Source organism: Orycteropus afer, unplaced genomic scaffold, assembly GCF_000298275.1.
Source record: "Orycteropus afer afer isolate SDZICR_OR568_19922 unplaced genomic scaffold, OryAfe1.0 scaffold00013, whole genome shotgun sequence".
NCBI lineage: Eukaryota > Metazoa > Chordata > Mammalia > Tubulidentata > Orycteropodidae > Orycteropus > Orycteropus afer.
The window spans coordinates 4263905-4284739 of NW_006921600.1; the positions used below are offsets into that span (position 1 = coordinate 4263905).

The 20835-nt window shown below is 36.2% G+C and overlaps 1 protein-coding gene across 1 annotated transcript in view; it reads left to right on the forward strand.

Annotated features, from left to right (window-relative positions):
- The window catches only part of USH2A (usherin), a 1482371-nt gene that overhangs the window by 303564 nt on the left and 1157972 nt on the right, over nucleotides 1-20835 (forward strand). The window contains exon 13 of the mRNA XM_007952540.1: nucleotides 18644-18827. Coding sequence (XP_007950731.1) covers nucleotides 18644-18827 — 184 coding nt within the window. The remainder of the gene's footprint in view (nucleotides 1-18643; nucleotides 18828-20835) is intronic.

Genomic DNA, 20835 nt, shown 5'->3' on the forward strand with positions numbered 1-20835 from the left:
GTGCATTTTTGGTTATGTTTATGCCATAAATTAGGGCCCCTAAGTTTGCTTCTATTTTATCTTTGATGAAATTTATAGTTTTGACTTTTATAGTTAGGTCTTTGATCCATCTTGAGTTCATTTTTGTGTATGGTGTGAGATATGAATCTCATTTCATTTTTCTGCAAATGGATATCCAGTTTTGCCAGCACCATTTGTTAAAGAGACTATTTCTTCCCCATTTAGTGGATTTCAGAACTTTGTCAAAGATCAGCTAACTGTAAGTGGATGCATTTATTTCTGGGTTCTCAGTTCTGTTCTACTGGTCTATGTGTCTGTCATTGTACCAATACCAGGCTGTTTTTATGACTGTAGTTATATAGTAGGTTTTGATACTGAGGAGTGTGAAAAATCTGTTTTGTTCTCCTCCAATAGTACTTTGCTTATCTGAGCTCTCTGTAGAATTAGTGATGGTTTTTCTATGTTCTTAAAGAATGTTGGTAGAATCTGTATCAGAGTTGCACTGGATCTATAGATGGCTTTGATAGTATTGAAAATTTCACAGTGGTCAGTTTTTCTATCCGTGGGTATGATATGTTTTTCCATTTATGCAGGTCTCTTATAGTATCAGATTTTTTTTTTTTTTTGACATTTCAGTTTGAACAAATTTCAATTTGATTTATCTATTTAAAATAATTAACAAGGTGCCTTCTAAGTGCTGAAACATAAATTACAAACATGAAAACCTGATTTATATTAATGGCAGATAACATGTGGGTTGCACCAAGTGATCACAGGTTTTGCAATATTCTCTGAGGAGGATGTGTAGAAAAGTAGTGAAGAAAGTGCTACTTGAGACTGCATTTGTTGATATAGTATCTTGTAGTATTGTTTTGTAGTTTTCTTTGTATAGGTCTTTTGTGTCCCTGGTAAGATTCGTTACTCAGTATTTTATCTTTTTAGTAGGTATTGTAAATGGTATTGGTTTTCTTATTTCCTTTTCGGAAAGCTCTTAGTTGATGTAGAGGAATTCAAATGATTTTTATGTGTTGATCTTGTATCTTGCCACTTTGCTGAATCTTTCAATTAGTTCCAGTTGTTTTCTTGCTGAGTTTCTTGAGTTTTCTATATAAAAGGATCATATCATCTCCAAATAGGGATAATTTTACTTCTTCCTTACCAATTAGATTGCCTTTTATTTTCCTTTCTTGCCTTATTGCTCTTATTAGGACTTCCAATGCAATGTTGAATAGAAGTGGTGATAGAGGGCACCCTTGTCTGATTCTCATTCACAAGGAGAATCCTTTCAGTCTCTCTCCATTGAGAGTAATATTAGCTGTTGGTTTTGCATAGATGTCCTTTATTATGTTGAGGAAATTTCCTTCTATTCCTATTTTGCTGAGAGTTTTTATTAGGAATGGGTGCTGGATTTTATCAAATGTCTTTTCTGCATTAATTGATATGATCATGTGGTTCTTTTCCTTTGTTTAATTTATGTGGTGGATTACATTGATTATTTTTCTGATGTTGAACCGTCTTTACATATGTGGTATGAATCCCACTCGGTCATAGTATATTACTTTATTTTGGTTTGTTTTTTATTGTGATAGTGTATTATTTTTGGATTCTATTGGCTAGAATTTAGTTGAAGATTTTTGCATTTATATTCATGAAAGTTTTGATCTGTAGTTTTCCTTTTTAATGGTGTCTTTGCCTGGTTTTGGTATCAAGGTTATGCTTGCTTCATAGAAAGATTTTGAAATTATTCTATCCTTTTCTATATTCCACGAGAGAATATTTTGATATAAATCTTTGGAGAGGAATTTATGGCATTGTACCTTAGGCAAGTATCCATCAAAAAATTATTTTTCTAAAAGTGAAACAAATCAAAACTATATCAGATGTACCTCATAAGGAAAAGGGGTGAAAAGGGGAGAGGAGAGACTAGAGGCATGGTGTGTGAAGAAAGAGACCGAGTGTGATGTTGTAGTATTTATCTTTTTTCTCTTTCTCTTTTTTTTTTTTTTTTTTTTAATTTTTATTGTGATTTGGGTGAAAGTTTACAGAGCAAATTCACTTTCCATACAGTGGCTTACATACACTTTGTCTCATAACATTGACTGCAATTTCCCACAATGTAACAGCTCCCCTCCCACTTCATCACCATAGTTACCTCTTCCCTGTGTCCTTCCTCCCATGCACTCCTGTCCCCTGAGCTGTCTCCCTGTGCATACACAGCCCTTCTATTCTCTCATGATTAAAATCTCTAAGGAGTGTATCTACCTAATGTAAATGTTCAGCTCATGTGCTTGTGTTTTGTTTGGCTGGAAGCCACAGGAGTGGGTTCAATTCCAGACCTGAAGGACAGCTAGGGGCCGTAGTCTCAGTGGCTCCATCTGACTCTATCAGACCAGCAAAACTGGTCCCCCTTTTTTTTTTTTTTTTTTTTAGTAATGATTTTGAGTTTTGTTGCACATAGTTCTCCCACTCTGTCCAGGATCCACTACATAGATCCCCTTCTGAGTGGTTGACAGTGGTAGCTGGGCACCATCTAGTTCTTCTGGTCTCATAGCTGTATAGGCGAAGGATCGCAGGGTGTACCAGTCACTTGGATTAATTGTTTCCATGTGTCTTTCATTTTCTTCATTCTTCTTTGCTCTGGATGAGGAGAGACCCATCATTGTATCTAGATGGCCAATTGCAGGCTTTTAAGATCCCTGTCACTACTCACCAAAGTAGGATGTGGAGCAATTTTTTTGTGTAGTATATTATGCCAGTTGAGCTTGATGTCCCCTGTGACTATGGTCCTGAGCCCACTGGTCCAACTATTTGCACTCTCTGGGTAGCTGTGGCCAAGACATAACTGCAACCTTGCCCCTTGTCAGCTCTACTCTATACCTGGGAATTCTTACGGAACATACCAATGCACTTGTAGAAACATTGTCTGCCAACCCTATGCATGATCATGGACACACTGTCCCCTGCATAGACATACGTAGTAGTTCAGCCTGTCCACCTACCTATCCACCTGTATACCCATGTTTGCCTTCACTGACAGTGCAGTACTGTACATTCAAAAGGATTCATCTTTGTTGTCTGTACCTCCCATGCACCTCTCTATGTCTTCCTCTTCCTCAGTGCCACTGTGTTGATCACTCACATTTGGGTCATTGACCTCCTCTTCACCCAAATCAATACTTGTCTCTACCTATCTATCAGTGTTCCCTCCCCTTCTCTCCCCTCCCATCACTGGTAACCAACAAAGAAAATTTCCCTCCATATATAAACTGTTCCTTGACTTTTAAATAATGGACTAATACAATATTTGTCCCTCTGTGATTTGCTTATTTCACTGAGCATAATGTCCTCCAAGTTTGTCCACGTTATGTGGTGTTTTGCAGATTTTACATTATTCTATAGGGTTGCGAAGTATCCCATTATGTGTATACCATAGTTTGGTTATCCATTCTTCAGCTGATGGGCACGTAGGATGTTTCCATCTTTTTGCTATTGTAAATAGTGCTGCGATGAACATGAGTGTACATGTATCTGTTCTTGTCCTGGTTATCACTTTAGGTTATGTACCTAGGAATGGAGTGGCTGGGTCAAATAGTATTTCTAATTCCAATTTTAAGGAATTGCCATACTGCTTTCAACACTGGTTTTAGCATCCCCACCCCCCATGAATCAATGCTTTTTTTTTTTTTTTTTGCAGTGTTCCCTCCCCTCCCCTCTTACCACTGGTAACCAATAAAGAAAGTCCCCTTCCATATATAAACCTTTCCTTGACTTTTTAAAATAATTAACTTATACTATATTTATCCATTTGTAATTGCTTCTTTCACTCAGCATAATGTCATCCATGTTCATCTATGTTATGTGGTGTTTTGCAGATTCAACATTATTCTTAGAGTTGCACTGTATTCCATTGTGTGTATGCACCACAGTTTGGTTATCCATTCTTCTGTTGATGGGCACCTAGGTTGTTTCCTTCTTTTTGCTATTGTAAAGAATGCTGCGATGAACTTGGGTGTGCTTATATCTGTTCTTGTCCTGGCTCTCACTTCTTTAGGACATGTACCTAGTAATAGAATTGCTGGGTCAAATAGTATTTCTAATTCCAGCTTTTTAAGGAATCACCATACTGTTTTCCACAGTGGTTGTACATTTGACAGTCCCACCAGCAGTGTATGAGAGTCCCAATCTCTCCACATCCTCACCAGCATCTACCATTTTCTGTCTTGTTGAACTTTCCCATTAGTGCTGGGGTGAGATGGTATCTCATTGTTTTTTTGATTTGCATCTCTCTGATGGCTAAAGATCATGAACATTTCTTCATGTATTTGGTGGCCACCTGAATATCCTCTTTGATGAAGTGTCCATTCATGTCTTCTGCCCATTTTGTAATTGGATTGTTAATCTTTTTGTTGTTGAGGTGTTGGAGTTTTCTATAAATTTTAGAGATAAGTCCATTTTCAGATATAATTATGGACAAGTTTGAATTTGTTGCTGTCATTTTGTTATGTGCTTTTTCATGATGTTGATTTCTTTTTTCCTTATAATTTTCTGTGCTGAGCTCATTTTGTTTATGAATCATGTTATCAATTCCTTTTTTGCTATTGTTTTAGTATTTTCTAAATATTTGTACTTGTCCTCTTTTTTAAATTTGATGTGAATGCTTATCATTTTTCTTTGAGGTTATCCTGTAATTTATAGTTTTCTTCCCAAGTTTAGAATATCTTGGATAGAATATCTATTCTTCCCAAGATAGAATATCAATTCTATCTTGTAGTTGTCTTGACTTCCCTACCATTTAGGAGTTCTGTTATTAGACAGTTTTTTCCCTCTTTTTGGTTTGTAGTTGTCTTCATTTGTTAATTGATGTCTCTGGTTCCCTGTTTACAATCTTGTAGGCTTATTTACTTTGGATATTTCCATAGCTGGGTTGGGTTATGTCATCATGTATGTTAATGGTCAGTTGTTGTTTGCTGTTGTTGGTTCTCTGTCCAAAAGACTCCCTTTAGCATCTCTTGTAAGGTTGGTCTGGTTTAACAAATTCCCTTAATTTCTGCTTATCTAGAAATGTCTTACTTTCACCATCATATTTGAGGGACAATTTTGCCAGGTATAATTCTTGGTTGGAAATTTTTCTCTTTCAAAGTTTTATATATATCATCCCATTGTCTTCTTGCCTGCACGGTTTCTGCTGAGAAGTCCAAGTTTATTCTTTGGTTGCCCCTTGTAGGTAACTTGTCATTTTTTCCTTGCTGCTTTTAGGATTCTTTCTTTGTCTTTGGTTTTGGTGAGTTTGATTATGATATGTCTTGGTGATTTTCTTTTGGGGTCTATCCTGTTTGGGATTCATTGCACTTCTAAATGGATATATTCTTATCTTTCATCATACCAGTGAAGGTCTCTACCAACAAATCTTCAACAATTTTTTTCTGTGGTTTTATTTCTCTCTTCCTGTTCTGGAATTCCAATGACATGTAGGTTATTCCTTTTGATGGTATTCCACATGAACCTTAGGCTTTCTTCATTTTGTTTAGATCTTTTTTTCTGATTGTTCCCTTTCCAAAGAAGTATTCAGGCATTTGACTTCAATCTCACTAATTCTACCTTCCACTGATTCAATTCTACTCCTCTGCCCATTCAATATATTATCTATTTCTGAAAATTTAGATAATCTTCTGGATTTCTGTCTATAGTTTTTGTATCATTTCTAGTTTTTCATTTATTTTGCCATTTTATTGTTGTATTGTCTTTTGAAATTGTTCTGGTATTTTTGTCTATGTTTTCATCAATTTCGTCAGTGTTTTCTTTGATCTGTCTCTCAATTCATTGAAGGTACATAAATATAATTCTTTTGAATTCCTTATCAGGGAGTTCCAATGCTGAGACTTCCTCAGGGATGTGTTCTGGGTCTGTATGCTGGTCCCTTGTTTCTCCTGCTTTATCTTGCTTCTTTGTGTGGACTGTGATGTTCTGTTGTCTCTGAGGTATTGTGATGTTTTTGTGTTTATATTTAATTGGTGATTGTATGTTGGAGTGACTTGCCCATGTGTTTCGTTTTCTTTGTTTTGTTTGTATCTACGTCAGTAGGGTACTGTGCTGTGCTCCTCTATTCGCTAGTTGGCAGCACTTATACATTCACCACCTGTCTCCTTTTCCATTGTCTGCTTCCTGTATGTCCCTGCCATCCTTGGCAAACAGAGTCTAATCTTAGGTCCTGTTTTCGTTCAGGTTTTCCATTAGTTGGTGTCTAATCCACTTCTTTATACTTCCTTTCAAAGCTCAGGGCTCCAGGATTATCTTCTGCATCTCTGTTAATTGCTTTCTCTTTTCTTTGTTGAAGATGGTTTGTGGAGCTTGTGTTCTTATTCTACCATTTTCCACAGTGGCAGTAGCATTTTGCATTTGCAGTATTTTTCTTTTTTCTTTAATATTTATTTTTATCAAAATTTACAAACATATAGTTGAAAAAATCAGGTTGTATATAAAGACTTGTAAGAAGCCCTGGCTCCCCAGTAGCTAAGCATTCATCTGCTAACAGAAAGGCTGATGGTTAGAACCCACTAGTGGCTCCACAAGAGAAAGATATGGCAGTCTGCTTCAGTAAAGATTACAGCCTAAGAAATCCTATGAGACAGTTCTACTCTGTCCTCCAGGGTCACCATGGGTCAAAATTTACTCAATAGCATGCAATGGTAACAACAATCTTTATGGGAGCAGATTTCTGGGTCTTTTCTTCCTTAGAGCAACTGGTAGGTTTCATTTACTAATCTTTTAGTTAGCATACAAGCGCCAACCATTGTTCCACTAGTACTCTGTCTTATAAAGTTTAAAGCCTGGGGAACCAATGGGGAAGTTCTGCTCTGTTACATCAGGTACCTATGAGTTGGAATTGACCCAAGGACACCCAACAACAGCACAATAATACACAAAAGCAGTTCTTGCTCAACCCTTTTCCCAGAGAGTCTCCATGTCCAGAGCCAACTTCTTTCTCCTCTTTAAGGTATCTCTCTCACTTTTATTATGTATTTCTGAATAACAGATATTTACTGTTCTACCTTGATTTTTTAAATTTAGATGTTAACTCTTGCCTTAATAGTATGAAAGACGAACATTTAGTCCTTTAGTTCCCCTGCTGAATGATCACTTTATTTATTTATTCTTATTTTGGTGTTAAATATTCAAAGAATACATTATATGAATATAGAAATCTATTTCCCAGCTATGCCATATGATATGCTTTGATTGTAATTTCTTTCTTTAAAATTTTCCCTTGCTTAGTTTTTTAGCAACTTTTTAGATATTTCTAAACCAAACCAAAACCAAACTCACTGCCATTGAGTCAATTCTGTTTCACCCCCTTTAGGTTTCTGAGGCAGTAAATCTTTAAATCTTTATGAAAGTAGATTGCCCAGTGTTCCTAGATATTTCTAATATCCAAATTAAAAAAAAAAAAAAAATCCGTCCCTTGATTTCTGAATCCTTTGTGGTCTTTTTCTTTGGCTTAATGGCTTCTTTGATAGAGGACATACTCTAGGAGTTTCTGAATAAGTTCAAAGAAGGAAGTTATTTTGTTTTTAATTTTTAAGTGAAATTTCTCATTGTCTGATATGTATATCTATCTATCTATATATCTGTTCTTATTTTATGAATACATATTTTTCTTTATTTTAGAAGATATTAATTTTCAAGTAATTTTTTCTCTATATATTGAATTGGTTTCTCTCAAGTTCTCTCTGAATTTGATCTTTGTTTTGAATTTCACAAGCTGTACTGAAATGTTTGGAAAGATGTGGCTATATTTTCTAATGAAAGAGTAAGACAATGAAAAGCTGGTGGGAACCTTTGGTGAATTGCTTGATGTGGCTCTTCTAGCCATTGTCCACTGTTCTGTAATGTTTTGTAAATCCCATTATCCATGCCTGTTTGGAGTGGTGTGGTAGTTAAGGTCAAGTATCAACTTGGCTGGGCAGCTGTTGTTGTTGTTATGTGCCATCAAGTCAGACCCGACTCATAGCAATGACCCCTCCTTGGGTTTCCGAGGGAGCTCTGGTAGCATAGTGGCTAAGACACTTGCCTGCTAACCAGACGGCTGGCGGTTCAAATCCACCAGCCACTCATTGGAAGGAAGGTTGGGCAATCCTACTTCCGTAGTGATACTGCCTCGGAAACCCAAGAAGGGGTCGCTATGAGTCGGGGCCGACTCGACGGCACATAACAACAACAACAACAACATCGCTACAGAAGTAGATTGCCCTATCTTCCTTCCGAGGAGTGGCTGGTGGGTTTGAACCGCCAGCCTTCTGGATAGCAGTCAAGTGCCTTAGCCACTATGCTACCAAAGCTCCCTACTGGTAGTAGTCATTCCCTATAATGACTGACAATTGACTCTGTGATGGGATTTAGATTAATTCTGTTGGGGCAACACAGGTGGAATGTATCTTGAGTCCTGCCTTGCTGGAGGGTATAATTCAAATCACCACCCTTGGCTTCCTTGAGGGTATACCTAGAATCTCCTGGGAAGATTTGCCCTCCTCTTGCTCTGTTTTACATCTTGGCTCATCCTCACCTCACCCTTGGATTTGGGACAATAGCCGTCATTTGATCTGCTGATTGAGGTTCATCAAACCCTGAGAATTGGGAGGATCCTCCAGACCTACTCATGGACCTGGGACTCACCAGCCTGCCAGTCTCCACCACTGCTACGTGAGATGAACCCTTAGGTGTCTGTGAGTTCTGTGAGGCGTAACAGTGAAATACAGAACCCTAAGACTGGGGAAATTACTGGGAGGAGAAGGAGGAGGAGTTAATGTCTGAAATGATGGAGTGGTACAGGAGTTTGGACATTTGGGACATCTTTAACCTCCGCCTTATGGGGACTGGCCTTGTGCTGATCTTTCTGAGAGAAATTGGTCAAGGAGAACTCTATGTGTATGTATGCATGTTTGTGTATGTATTTATGAGTATGTGAGTGGGTATACATGCATACTGTACGCTCACATACGCTGACTGCTGGAATCCCTTCTGTAGAGCAGTTGTGGCAGGGATACAGACTTCCATTGTGATCCCTCTCAAACATCACCCTCCTTCCTGGGATGTAAAATGTGGAGCTCACATTCTGGAGCAAGTCTCTCCTCTATCATTAGGTAAACTTTGTGTATTTTTACACAAATTGCACCTACCTTCTACATTTCTTTGCCTACTGTACTCTCATCCCTATCTTGATCAGTGCACTATGCCAATTTTTTTTACAGCAAGATACAAAATATGTTTCAATAGCACATTTATGAAAATACCTCCCAGGGGGAGAATGTAGTTGGTCAGAAAATGTACAATGCACAGGTTATTCACCTAAAGATATGATAATCCTTGTATACATTGTAGCACTCCATCATACCCAGTTATGCCTGGTGTCCTTAAACCCAAATATTCTCTAGCTTACTTTTAGAAGGAAAACTTCTTGTTTTCCCCCAAGATGGGAGAGGGACAAGCTCTTGGTTGAAGAAGGGATCAACTGTACCTTACACCTGACTTCAGAAGTCTCTACAATTCTTCAATTCTTGTAGCCTGGATCTAGTAGTTCTTTGTTGTCCTCTCTACTGCAAACGCTTACGCTTAGCTTTTGCTTATAGGCTTTTGTCATCTGATGCCATTTCTGTTTCTATTTTTCTTTTTGTTTCCCCATTTAATTATTTTAGATTTCAGGAGGAAAATATTGTTCAAGCTTAGCTGAAAATACTGTTCTAGCTTTTTTTAGGTTGTAATATTTTCAGACCAAATCTTTGGACCCATTCCCACTGCCTGTCTTTTTCCTACAACACTTATTTCTTCTATCAAAAGAAATCTTGTTGGTTTTACTTTCAAATATATCTAGAATTGCATCACTTTTCCCCACCTTAACTTATACTATCCTGATTCAAGCCACTTGTGTCTTTCTCCTGAACCATCAGAATAGCCTCCTGAACTCCCAGTTCCTTTCCTGTCCCTTCTGTACTCCTTTTTCAGCATGCAGCCAAGGTGATACTGCTAAAACTTCAGTCAAATTGTGTTACTCCACCCTCCATTGCTTTCTATCATAGAATGGATTATAAAGGCCTACATGGTCTGTAAACTCCATGACCTTTCTGATCTCATATCCTAGGAATCTTTAGATCATTTATTCCTCTCCAGTCAATAAGTCTCCTTGCTGTTCCTAAGATTTGTTCAATCATCTGTCCCAGGTCTGTAAAGCAGTCTCTACATAGTGGGTGCTCCATATGTATTTACTGAATTTGTGAATAATTAAGTGAAAAATTGAATGACATTCTCCTCTTTTTAGTTAAGGTCTGTGAGTGGTCCTTTAACCACACATAGGGAAAATGAGATGTTCTACCTTTCAAAAAAGGAAATGTTGAATACACATTTTTAACAAAGCAATATGTGCTATACTCATATTTTATATAAGGGTCAAAGTGTGTTTGTGATCTCCCCCCCAACACACACACACCTTTATTTTTTTTGAATGGGGTTAGCTGCATTCTTCTAACTTTAGAAAATCTAATTTGAATGTTTGCTTTCTGGTTTTATTCTCTCTTCCAGTGAAACTTAAATAGAAAAAGAACCCTTATCCTAAAGTATCTTTATCATAAGCAGATGCTTCCCAGTAGCTGGTTCTTCAGTAAGCACATTACAATGCATAGCTGCAACCTGAAGCTTTCATTCTACTTCTTTAAACACATCTGTAAGACCTAGGTCATAAACTACAGGGGGAAATACTGCACTGGTTGGTGTATGTGAGCTGTGGGGCATGGAAGGAGAAGCATGGGGTCAGAGGAGGGTAGACTAGCAAGCCTAACATGTTCTTCCTTCTTATTTCATTTGTGATTGTAAATATTACTGGTTCATCCTAGACTACTACATGCAGATTCTTGTCCCACTTTCTTAAAAACCATTATTAAGGAAGGTGCATATAATGAAACCTCATGTATTATTAACCTAACCTTACTATGAATGTACAAGGAATAGGCTTAATTCAACTAAAATTTATAGGCAATTTGTTAAAGCAGCAGTGCACATTAGAAGGTACATTAGAGCCACATTGGTTTTAATATGCCATTCAATAACTTGAACAGAGGTTAAAAATGCTGCTTAACCTCCATTAAGTATTTTTAAAATGCTTTAATTTAAAATTATTTGGAGTGTGTGTACATATATGAATGTACACATAGCCACACTAATAAATATAGCACTAAATATGTTTTGCCGGGTCCTTTTCTCAGTGCTGGATGACCTCATAACGTTTAGTAGCAGGCACTTAATCAGAGGCCAGGCCGAGAAAGGCAGGGAAGGATGTCAAGACATCCCGAGCCAATGACCCACCCTTGTCCTTGAGGACTAGATGCAGAGAGGGTTTATTGAGGACTCTGCAGCTTTTGGAATAAAATAAAGGCTAATTTATAACAAAAACAGCTTTGCATGACACATTTTGCACTAATAGAACAATTCTTCATGCTTGCCTCTGTTTTTAACTTTCGGTTTTGTTTTATAATACATACACACTATTAGAAAATAAAGCAAAGTACCTTGTTTCAGTAAGAAGCATATCATATTTGTTAAGTAATGAACTCGTAAACCAGAATTTCATGCAAGACCCTGCCAAAGGAAATGGAATTAGATGGTTAATATTCCATTAAAAAATTGGTACATCAAAGTTGAAATCCGATTATGCCACATATCTAGGTGTTTGGTGAAATAGATTTCTAGATTGACATTTTGTTTTGTTTTTCACAAAGAGACATGAGTCTCAGAATACACATCTCTTTCTTTGTAAATTCAGCAGAAAGGAATTTCTTCATATGAAATTAAGACCATGATCCTAGGCACATAATTGGGGGGGGGGGAAGAAAAGGCCACTGACAAGTTATTATTTAAACTTTAATTTAGGAAAATACCACTTTTATGGAAAACACCTAATAAGAATTACAATGATGACCGTAGATAGTATGTACTGAAACAATGTAATAGGTATTTACTTGCATGCTGTTGTGTTGATTCTGACTTACAGTGACTGTTGTTTTACTGACATTGCAAAGTCATTTGACTGTGTGGATCATAACAAATTATAGATAACATTGAGAAGAATGGGAATTCCAGAACAATTCATTGTGCCTATGAGGAACCTGTACACAGACCAAGAGGTAGTCATTCAAACAGAACAAGGGAATATTGCTTGGTTTAAAATCAGGAAGGGTGTGCATCAGGGTTATATCTTTTCACCATACTTAGTCAATCTGTATGCTGAGAAGATAATGCAGCAAGCTAAAATACATGAAGAAGAACACGGCATCAGGATTAGAGGAAGATGCATTAACAACATGCGATATGCTGATGACTCGATCTTGCTTGCTGAAAGTGAAGAGGTCTTGAAGCACTTACTGATGAAGATCAAAAATTACAGCCTTGAATATGTATTGCACCTCAACATAAAGAAAACAAAAAATCCTGACAAGTGGACCAATAGGTAACATCATAACAAATGGAGAAAAGAATGAAATTGCAAGAGGTTTCATTTTAGTTGGATCCACAATCACTTCCTATTGAAGCAGCAGTGAAGAAATCAGACAATGTATTGCAGTGGGCAATTCTGTTGTAAAGGACCTCTTTAAAGTGTGAAAAAGCAAAGATATCAGTTTGAAGACTAAAGTATGCATGACCTAAGCTATGGTATTTTCAATCACCTCATATGCATGTGAAAACTGAACAATGAATAAGGAAGACCTCAGAAGAATTGATACATTTGAATTGTGGTATTGGCAACCATTTTCAAGAATACTGAAAATACCATGGACAGCCAAAGAATAAACAAATCTGTCTTGCAAGAAGTACAGCTGGCATGTTCCTTAGAAATGAGAATGGCCAGACTTTGTCTCATCTATTTTGGTCAGATTGTAAGAAGGGACCACCCCAGGAGAAGGATATCATGCTTGGTAAAGTAGAAAGCACAAAAGGGGAAGACCCTCAGTGAGATGGATTGACACAGTGGCTGCAACGATGGGCTCAAGCACAGCAAGGATTGTGAAAATGCCACAGGACTGGGCAGTGTTTTGTTCTGTTGTACATAGGGTCATTATGTGTTGGAACTAACTTCATGGCGTCTAACAACAAGTCACTCTGTAGGATGGAGTAAAACTGCCCGATGGGGTTTCCTAGGCTGTAATATTTACACGGTGACAGTAACAGTGGGCTCAAGCATAACAGGGATTGTGAGGATGGTGCAGAACTGGGTAGTGTTTCACTCTGTTGTGTATAGGGTCTCTATGAGTTGGAGTCAAATAGACAGCACCTAACAACAACAAATATTTGGGGAGCAGATAGCCAGGTCTTTTCTCCTGCAGAGCCACTAGTGGGTTTAAACTGTGGACCTTTTGGTTAGCATAGTCTCATTTAATATACACAGTATTTATATGATGGAGGTACCAGCATTACTCTCATTAACAGTAGGAGAAGTGGAAGCTAACTAAGCAGAAGAGTAATTTACAAATCCAGTTCCACCTCATCTCTGTAAATTTTACTCTGAACTTTTTCTGAATAACTCAATATTTTTTTCATATATAATCACTCAATAAATATTTGAGGGAGGGTTAAAATAACTTATCCCCATCCCTCAAGACTATTTCAATCCATGATACTGCTTCAGCTCCTGGGATATCTTTTGTTGTGTGGAATCCAAGTAATAGGCATAAAATGAAAACTTACTGAGTCTTGGAGGCTACAGGGATCAAATAATGAAAATCTGAATTAGGGATCTAGAAGTGTGATTATTTTCAAGGATTAAGTTGGAGAAATTTTATTTGGACTGGCACAAGGGTAAGACTTTGGAGCATACGTATGATAAATATTGAAATGGAGCTAAATGGGAATAAGGGCATATAAGAATTTTGCTGTTTATTATGAATATACATATATATGTATGTATGATGATTCCACAGATGTAATCAGAGTTGCTGTTATTTGTATTCATTGTTGCTACTGGATTTAATTCTTAGAGAATATGCTTATGGGAGCCTTCCATGGATAGTCACTTAAGTAGGAAAAAAATATATATAAATATATCAGTTTCATTCATCAATTTCATTCATCTCTATATTTTTTCCATAAACATCTCTTGAATATTTTGCTATGTACCAGGAACTGTGCTTGTATGTGACACACAATCAAAAATATATTAAGGCATTAATATGGTCTAGTGAGGGAAATTGACTCATATATAAATATAACATAGTGTGACAAGTCAAAATTAGAAGTATACAATATATAGAAGTAGTGCAGTGAAGGGGTTGCTTAACTCTGAAGGATGTGGTACATGGAGAACTTAATGGAGAAAGGGATTCCTGAGCTGGATTTTAAAATTAAATGGGAGTTGGCAAGCTCCTCAAAGAGGTCTAACAATTCGGGAAGAAGGACTAGGAGCAGAGCTGCTATTCCATTAAAGCCTATCTAAACTCATTGAAAAACAGTTTTAATTTTTTTTTTTGATAAGAGAAATTATACCTTATGATGAATGATATTAATATGACTGAAATTCGGTCAACTCCATTAACAATAATTTTAACCTTGTTCTTATATGAAAAGACAAAATGGAGGAAAATGATGATTTTCATAACTAGGAAAAATAACAATGTCTAATGATTTCAATTTGAAAACATTTATTTATAGGCTCATTACTAAAATAGTCCTTTTTTGCATCGTATAGATGAGCTAGAAATGCTTCCCTAAACTCCTCTCTTAATATTGTGTCCATTCGCTAGCTTAGGGTGAGAGTAGTTTCTTCTAAATGGCTTATAATTAGTGCTTAGCCTCACTCTGTCCTCCTTTTCTGAATAAGGCCTAGAGGTTAAACTTGTTTTCTCTCTCCCATTTCAAGACCTTGGCATAGCCTCGTTGTTCATGGTCCTCAGGAGGGACATTGCTAGGAAATGGGCTCTTCTTTTATACCCAGGACAGGTACTGCGCTGTGCAAATAGCCACTACAGGAGATAATACCAGCCGTCTTGCTAATAACTTTGAACTCTAAGCATTCTGTAAGCCTCTTCCCGGATAAAGCAACACTATTTAATGATATGGTAACTCCACTTTAGCTATATAACATGTTGTTTTCCACTTGAGACTTGTCTCAATTGGGACCAAGTTTAGCTGACAAAAAACTGTGGAAAATAATAAACTTTAGTGGGCTGATTTGTGCTACATGTGTGTGAGCTCACAGCACCACAGAGTGCAAGGTCATATTGTTGTCCTAATGACCAGGCTTGAAATGTATCACAGAATCGTTCATGGGAAGAAATCTCAAGAAGACCAGTTAAAATAATGCAGATACTAAGATGTGGAATGTGAAGTGAAGCTAATGGAGAAAGTTCAGGAAAGTATTGAGTGAAAATAAAATAAATTAAGGTCAGTTATCTTTAAGCTACACTCAGGAGTTGAAGTTCAGGCAGGAGGAAAGGGGAAACGTTTTCTATAGTTGAAACTCATAAAAGGAGAGGTAATAGTCTAGAATTAAGCACATTCAGGTATGGTAAGAAGGAATCGTTGAGCAGGAAGTTACCTGAGTCATACTAATTAGAACTGCTTAAAAATAGGACAACTAAAATACTGGTGGGATTAACCTTTATAATCAAGCTCCTGAGAGGAGAAGGGGAATTAACCCCAAGGCAAATGCCAAAGTAGTTTTTTTCCTTGAAGGCCTACCCCCAGGTTTCAGCCTCTCTAAGTGCTTTATTTAACATTCTTGTTATTTCCCACTTTACTCTGTTTTCTATGACATGCTTTACTCTTAAAACTTGGGCTACCCAATCTTCTGTACCAAAACATAATTCCTTTCATTTTTGAAGATTTATTTAATAAATGATTGCTCATAAAAATCAATCCTAATTGTGCCAGAATTCTCTGTGGCTCAAAACTATCACAATGATTCTAAATTAATTCTACTTCTAAGTATCTGTACTAATGGGTAATTTATCCAAATTGGAGAGCTGTTAGCACACTCATGATACCATCATTATGAATTGAAGGACCCAGGTACCTTTGCAGGAAGAAAAATACAGAGAATCACAGCCACAGTGATCTTGAACCCAAAATGGAAAACTATTTTGTGGGACTTTTATCATATGATGAATTATGTACAAAAAATATATATTAATTACCATGGCTGCTCTGTATTCTTGAAAATACACGTAAGGCAAATTAGTGCCAGGAGATGCAGAGAAGCAAATGATGCAATCTAGATGTAAATTACTATTTTAAAAAATGACAGTATTAGTCAGTGTGTTCCAAATCAATGGCACAGATTTTGATCTTTTTCTTTTCATTGAATGCAATGTTTTGAATTTTACTTCTCTTTAAGCTTTCAAAGATGGAATAAGGAAGACCTGGGAGAAGAAAAACTAATTGTGGCTATGATGCAGTGGCTTTGTTTTTCAACTTGAACCTCAAATGAGTTTTAGAGTAACCAGTCATTTTTTCCCCCATTTAATGTATAACAGAGTCAATTCACTTTGGGCACATGTGCTCTCTCTTTCAATAGCACTGATATTTGATATACCTTAAACTAGTGATCTTAATAAGTGAACAATTAATTTTCATTGGTCTCACCCTCAAATTATTTCAATAAAATTCCTTATAGCACTAAGTATGTGCCTGTATAAGTGTATATATGTGTGTGCATATGTACAAAATAAACATAAACACATAAAAACATACACATTATATAGCACCAGAAATATTTTTCTCCTTATATGCCTGCTCCTTCATTTTAATGTCCAATATTTTTCTCATTATATAACTTTTGACTTCTGCCTTTTAGATTCAAGGGTTTTCAACTAACTTGAGGATATTTTTGAATCGTATTTTTATTTCTTTCCTTTTTCCATAAGAAAAAATATATGAGTTCTGTAATTAAACTAAAACATTAATTCTGTTTTATTTTTGTATGGTATTTGTGGGGCTCAATGCCTATTTAATAATTTGGTCCATTTTTAAAGTTTCATCAAATGTTTATGGAGTACCTACTATGTCCCAAGCATTGTACTTGGTGATGAGGAGATGATGATGAATTAGGCAGATAATAATCCTGCCTTTGTGAAGGTTAAAACTTGATAGAAAGGAGATTGATTATAATTTTATTGAACACTCTAAAGAAAATAAACAGAATACTATGAAACTGTAACAGTAATACCTGAGGCTTGAGGAAGTTACACTTAACCTAAGATCTGAAACATGTAGGAATCAGCTAAGCAGAAAGAAGAGGTGAACTCAAAACCATTCCAGAGTATAAAATCGCCTGTGCAAAGGCCATATGAGTGGATTGAAATGAGTTGGGGATGAAGCTACAGAGATAGGTGGAAACCTACTGAAACATAGGAGGCCATGTTATGGATTTGCTTTTTTTTTTTTTTTTTCCCCTAAAGAAAATAGGAAAACATCAAATAATTTTAAATAGAGGAGAGAAATGTTCAGAATTTAATATGAGAAAGATTGTTCCAAATGCACTATGAAGAATAGATTGGATGTGGACAGTAAGGAGCACCATTAAATGAGATAGTTCAGGAGGTGGGATATCTGAGTTTGAATTTAGGTTATGCTATTTGTTAACTCAACTTGGGAAAATTAGTTAACCTTTCTAACCCTCAGATTTCTAATCTATAATGGACATAATAATAATGGACATAAATATTAGTGTTGCTGTGAGAAATGATGAGATAATAAATATAAAACTCTTACCATTGTCTTTGGTACATAGTGTTGTTTATAAAAAGTTGAAGTGTTTTTAAAAAAGCAAGGTGGAAGAGTTGAAGGGTTTAATATCCTTAAGTGACAGTATCCATAGAACTTGGTCTTTAGTTAGATGTAGGGAGTGGAGGGAAGTGGAGGACTCAAGGGTGGTGAGATTTAGCAAGATATGAGATACCAGTGACATTTGAATTTAAGATAACAGTGCATAATTTTTCAGTCTGACCAAATTTCATGTGACATACTTATAATAGAAAATAATTGTATATCAGAAATTCAAATTGAATTTCTGTATTTTATCTGCCAAGCCTACCAAAGATGTTCAAGGTTCTAGCTTCAGCAACTGAATGGCTGGTAGTGAATTTTTCTAAAAAGGAGATGATTCGAAGAGGATCAATTTTCATTGGAAAGATCATGAAGTAAGTTGCAATAGCAATGAGTTTAAGGTGTCTATGAGACTCATAAGGACAGTGTAAATTATTCGCTCAGTCTTTCTTTGGTCATAATTGGCATATTAGTTAAGAACAGCTATGACCACATTTTTGTTAGGAGTTAAGTAGTGCCACAATATATATTTAAAAAACAAAGAAACAAAACAACAAACTCACTGTCATCGAGTCAATTCTGACTCATAGTGACTCCCACTGGGTTTCCAAGGCAGTAAATCTTTATACAAGTAGATTGTCCCATCTTCCCTCTACAGAGTGGGTGGTGGGTTTGAACTGCCAGCCTTCTGGTTAGCAGTCAAATGCCTTAGACACTGTGCCAGCAGAGCTCCTTAGCCACAATATAGTGGGTTTTTTTTTTTTTTTTTATGTCATCAAAATGCTGTCTTTTAAATAAATGCTGGATTAAAAATACATAAAACTTTCAATTTCTTTATTTCCAGGTTTTTATATTTCTCCAGGTAATGTCACTGGTTGCCTACCGTGTTCTTGCCATATAACAGGTGCAGTTAATCAAATCTGCAATAGCCTAACTGGTCAGTGTGTTTGCCAAGATGCCTCAATTGCTGGGCAAAATTGTGACCAATGCAAGACCCATTACTTTGGATTTGATCCTCAGACTGGAAGGTAAAGACTTATTAGCATTAAAAGTTAAATATTACTTATATTTGTAATTATCCTTTCTTTGATTATTTAATGATTTTTGTCAACCTCGAAGCAGTATCTTCTATAAAAGTACTCTTTTTAGTTGTTGATAAGTTTTATTTTTATTCTTTGATATCTACATCTATAACACATAATGATAATCTTTGAATATTTACTTTGTGCAGTAACTATGGAGAGGTTGCTTAAAAGAATGGAATACCTGTACTGGGGCCTTGGAATATAAAATGTTTATACAATAATAGCCAGAAGTCAACACAGAAATTTTTACATCATCCAAGAAAGGAATGATACAAATAGAAAGAGAAAATCTACTTTTCTCTTTTCTCAGTGATGAGCAACAATATAAACTCAACATAAAATCCTTTGCCCCCAAAGATCTTACAGTCTGGATGGGGAGAAAGACAAGTAAGAGATGCCTGTAGAAACACACACACACACACACAACAAAAGGGATATTTTAACTAGCATATGTGTATGCTTCTACATGGCCCCTGAATTTGTTGCTGGATTGTTTATTTATTTTATTTCATCCATTTACATTTTCCTTGCTTTTTTAATTTCAATTTAAAGACTGGCAGATGAAAAACATCTTTGTATTCGATAATATGAATTTTTTTTTGTGTGTGTGTGTGTGTGTGTATAAAATAACTACTTTTCAAAGCTGAACTGTTCTTTAATTTTCTAATGCTCACTTCTGGCACTTCCGTGGGCATTTGCTTTCATAAACTTGCGTTTAATGCTATATATTTGAAGATGTGCATGGAAATTTTTTTTTTTTAAACTCACAACAGATTATAAACTTGTTTAGGGTTGAGACCATATCGTTAAGCAACTAATACTACTATGTCTTAAGCTCAGAAGATAAGTAATAAAACCAAGCAAATCTTTCCCTCAATATATATATGTGTGTGTTTATAAATGTAATTGCTAAGTTTTAAAGGGTTTGAGATTATCAGGGCTCTTTTCAGCTGATTTTCCCCCTGCTGCCTACAGTCCTCATTAACACTTCTATTAGAGTGTGGACAGAGTGACAAGGTAAATTATGGGGAAGAATCAAGCTAGTTCATTTTGGCTTTGTTTTGAAATTCAATTTGATTTTAAGAAATTATTTAAAATACTTTTTAATACAATTTTTATACTTTTTACTTATGTATGTATGTATGTATATAGATATGTATATAAATATAGATACAGATATTCATTTATTTTTCCTTATTCATGCTGTACCACTTCTGAGTTGCCATACAGATATTGTCTTGGTAATCTGACAGCACTAATACTAAATCACTCTGAACGAGTATAGAATAAGCATGGTATGTTGTTGTTGTTCTTACATGCCGTCGAGTTGGACCCAACTCATAGCGACTCCTCCTTGGGTTTACAAGGCAGTATCACTATGGAAGTAGATTGCCCCATCTTCCTTCTGAGGAGTGGCTGGTGGGTTTGAACTGCCAACCTTCTTGTTAGCAGTCAAATGCCTTAGGCACTACACTACCAGAGCTCCTAAACATGGTATAGTAAATATTAAATAAAAACCATTGTTAGGGTTTTGATAGTGAAATTGTGCCAGTTATTACACACTTAGTCCTGTATATATATTTTATTGAAAGAACTACGAGATGTTTAATAGTGTGATCTTTTTCATTTATCTTTTACTTATGATTCCTTTCATTATCAATGAATGATTCCTTTCATTATACCATGTCCTCTAGCCTTCAATGTGATTAAATTCAAGACTGAACTTTACCTCACTCTGCCTCTCCCATTGTTTCTATACCTTACTCCCCACTGAACTTTTCAGAACCAAAAATTCCTTTTACAAAATAATGTTTTATGACCTATCACTCTGCTGTGGACCTGGCTAACATTGGAATGGGGCTCTGGTAGCATAGTGGCTAAGGCACTTGACTGCTAACCAGAAGGCTGGCGGTTCAAACCCACCAGCCACTCCTCGGAAGGAAGGTTGGGC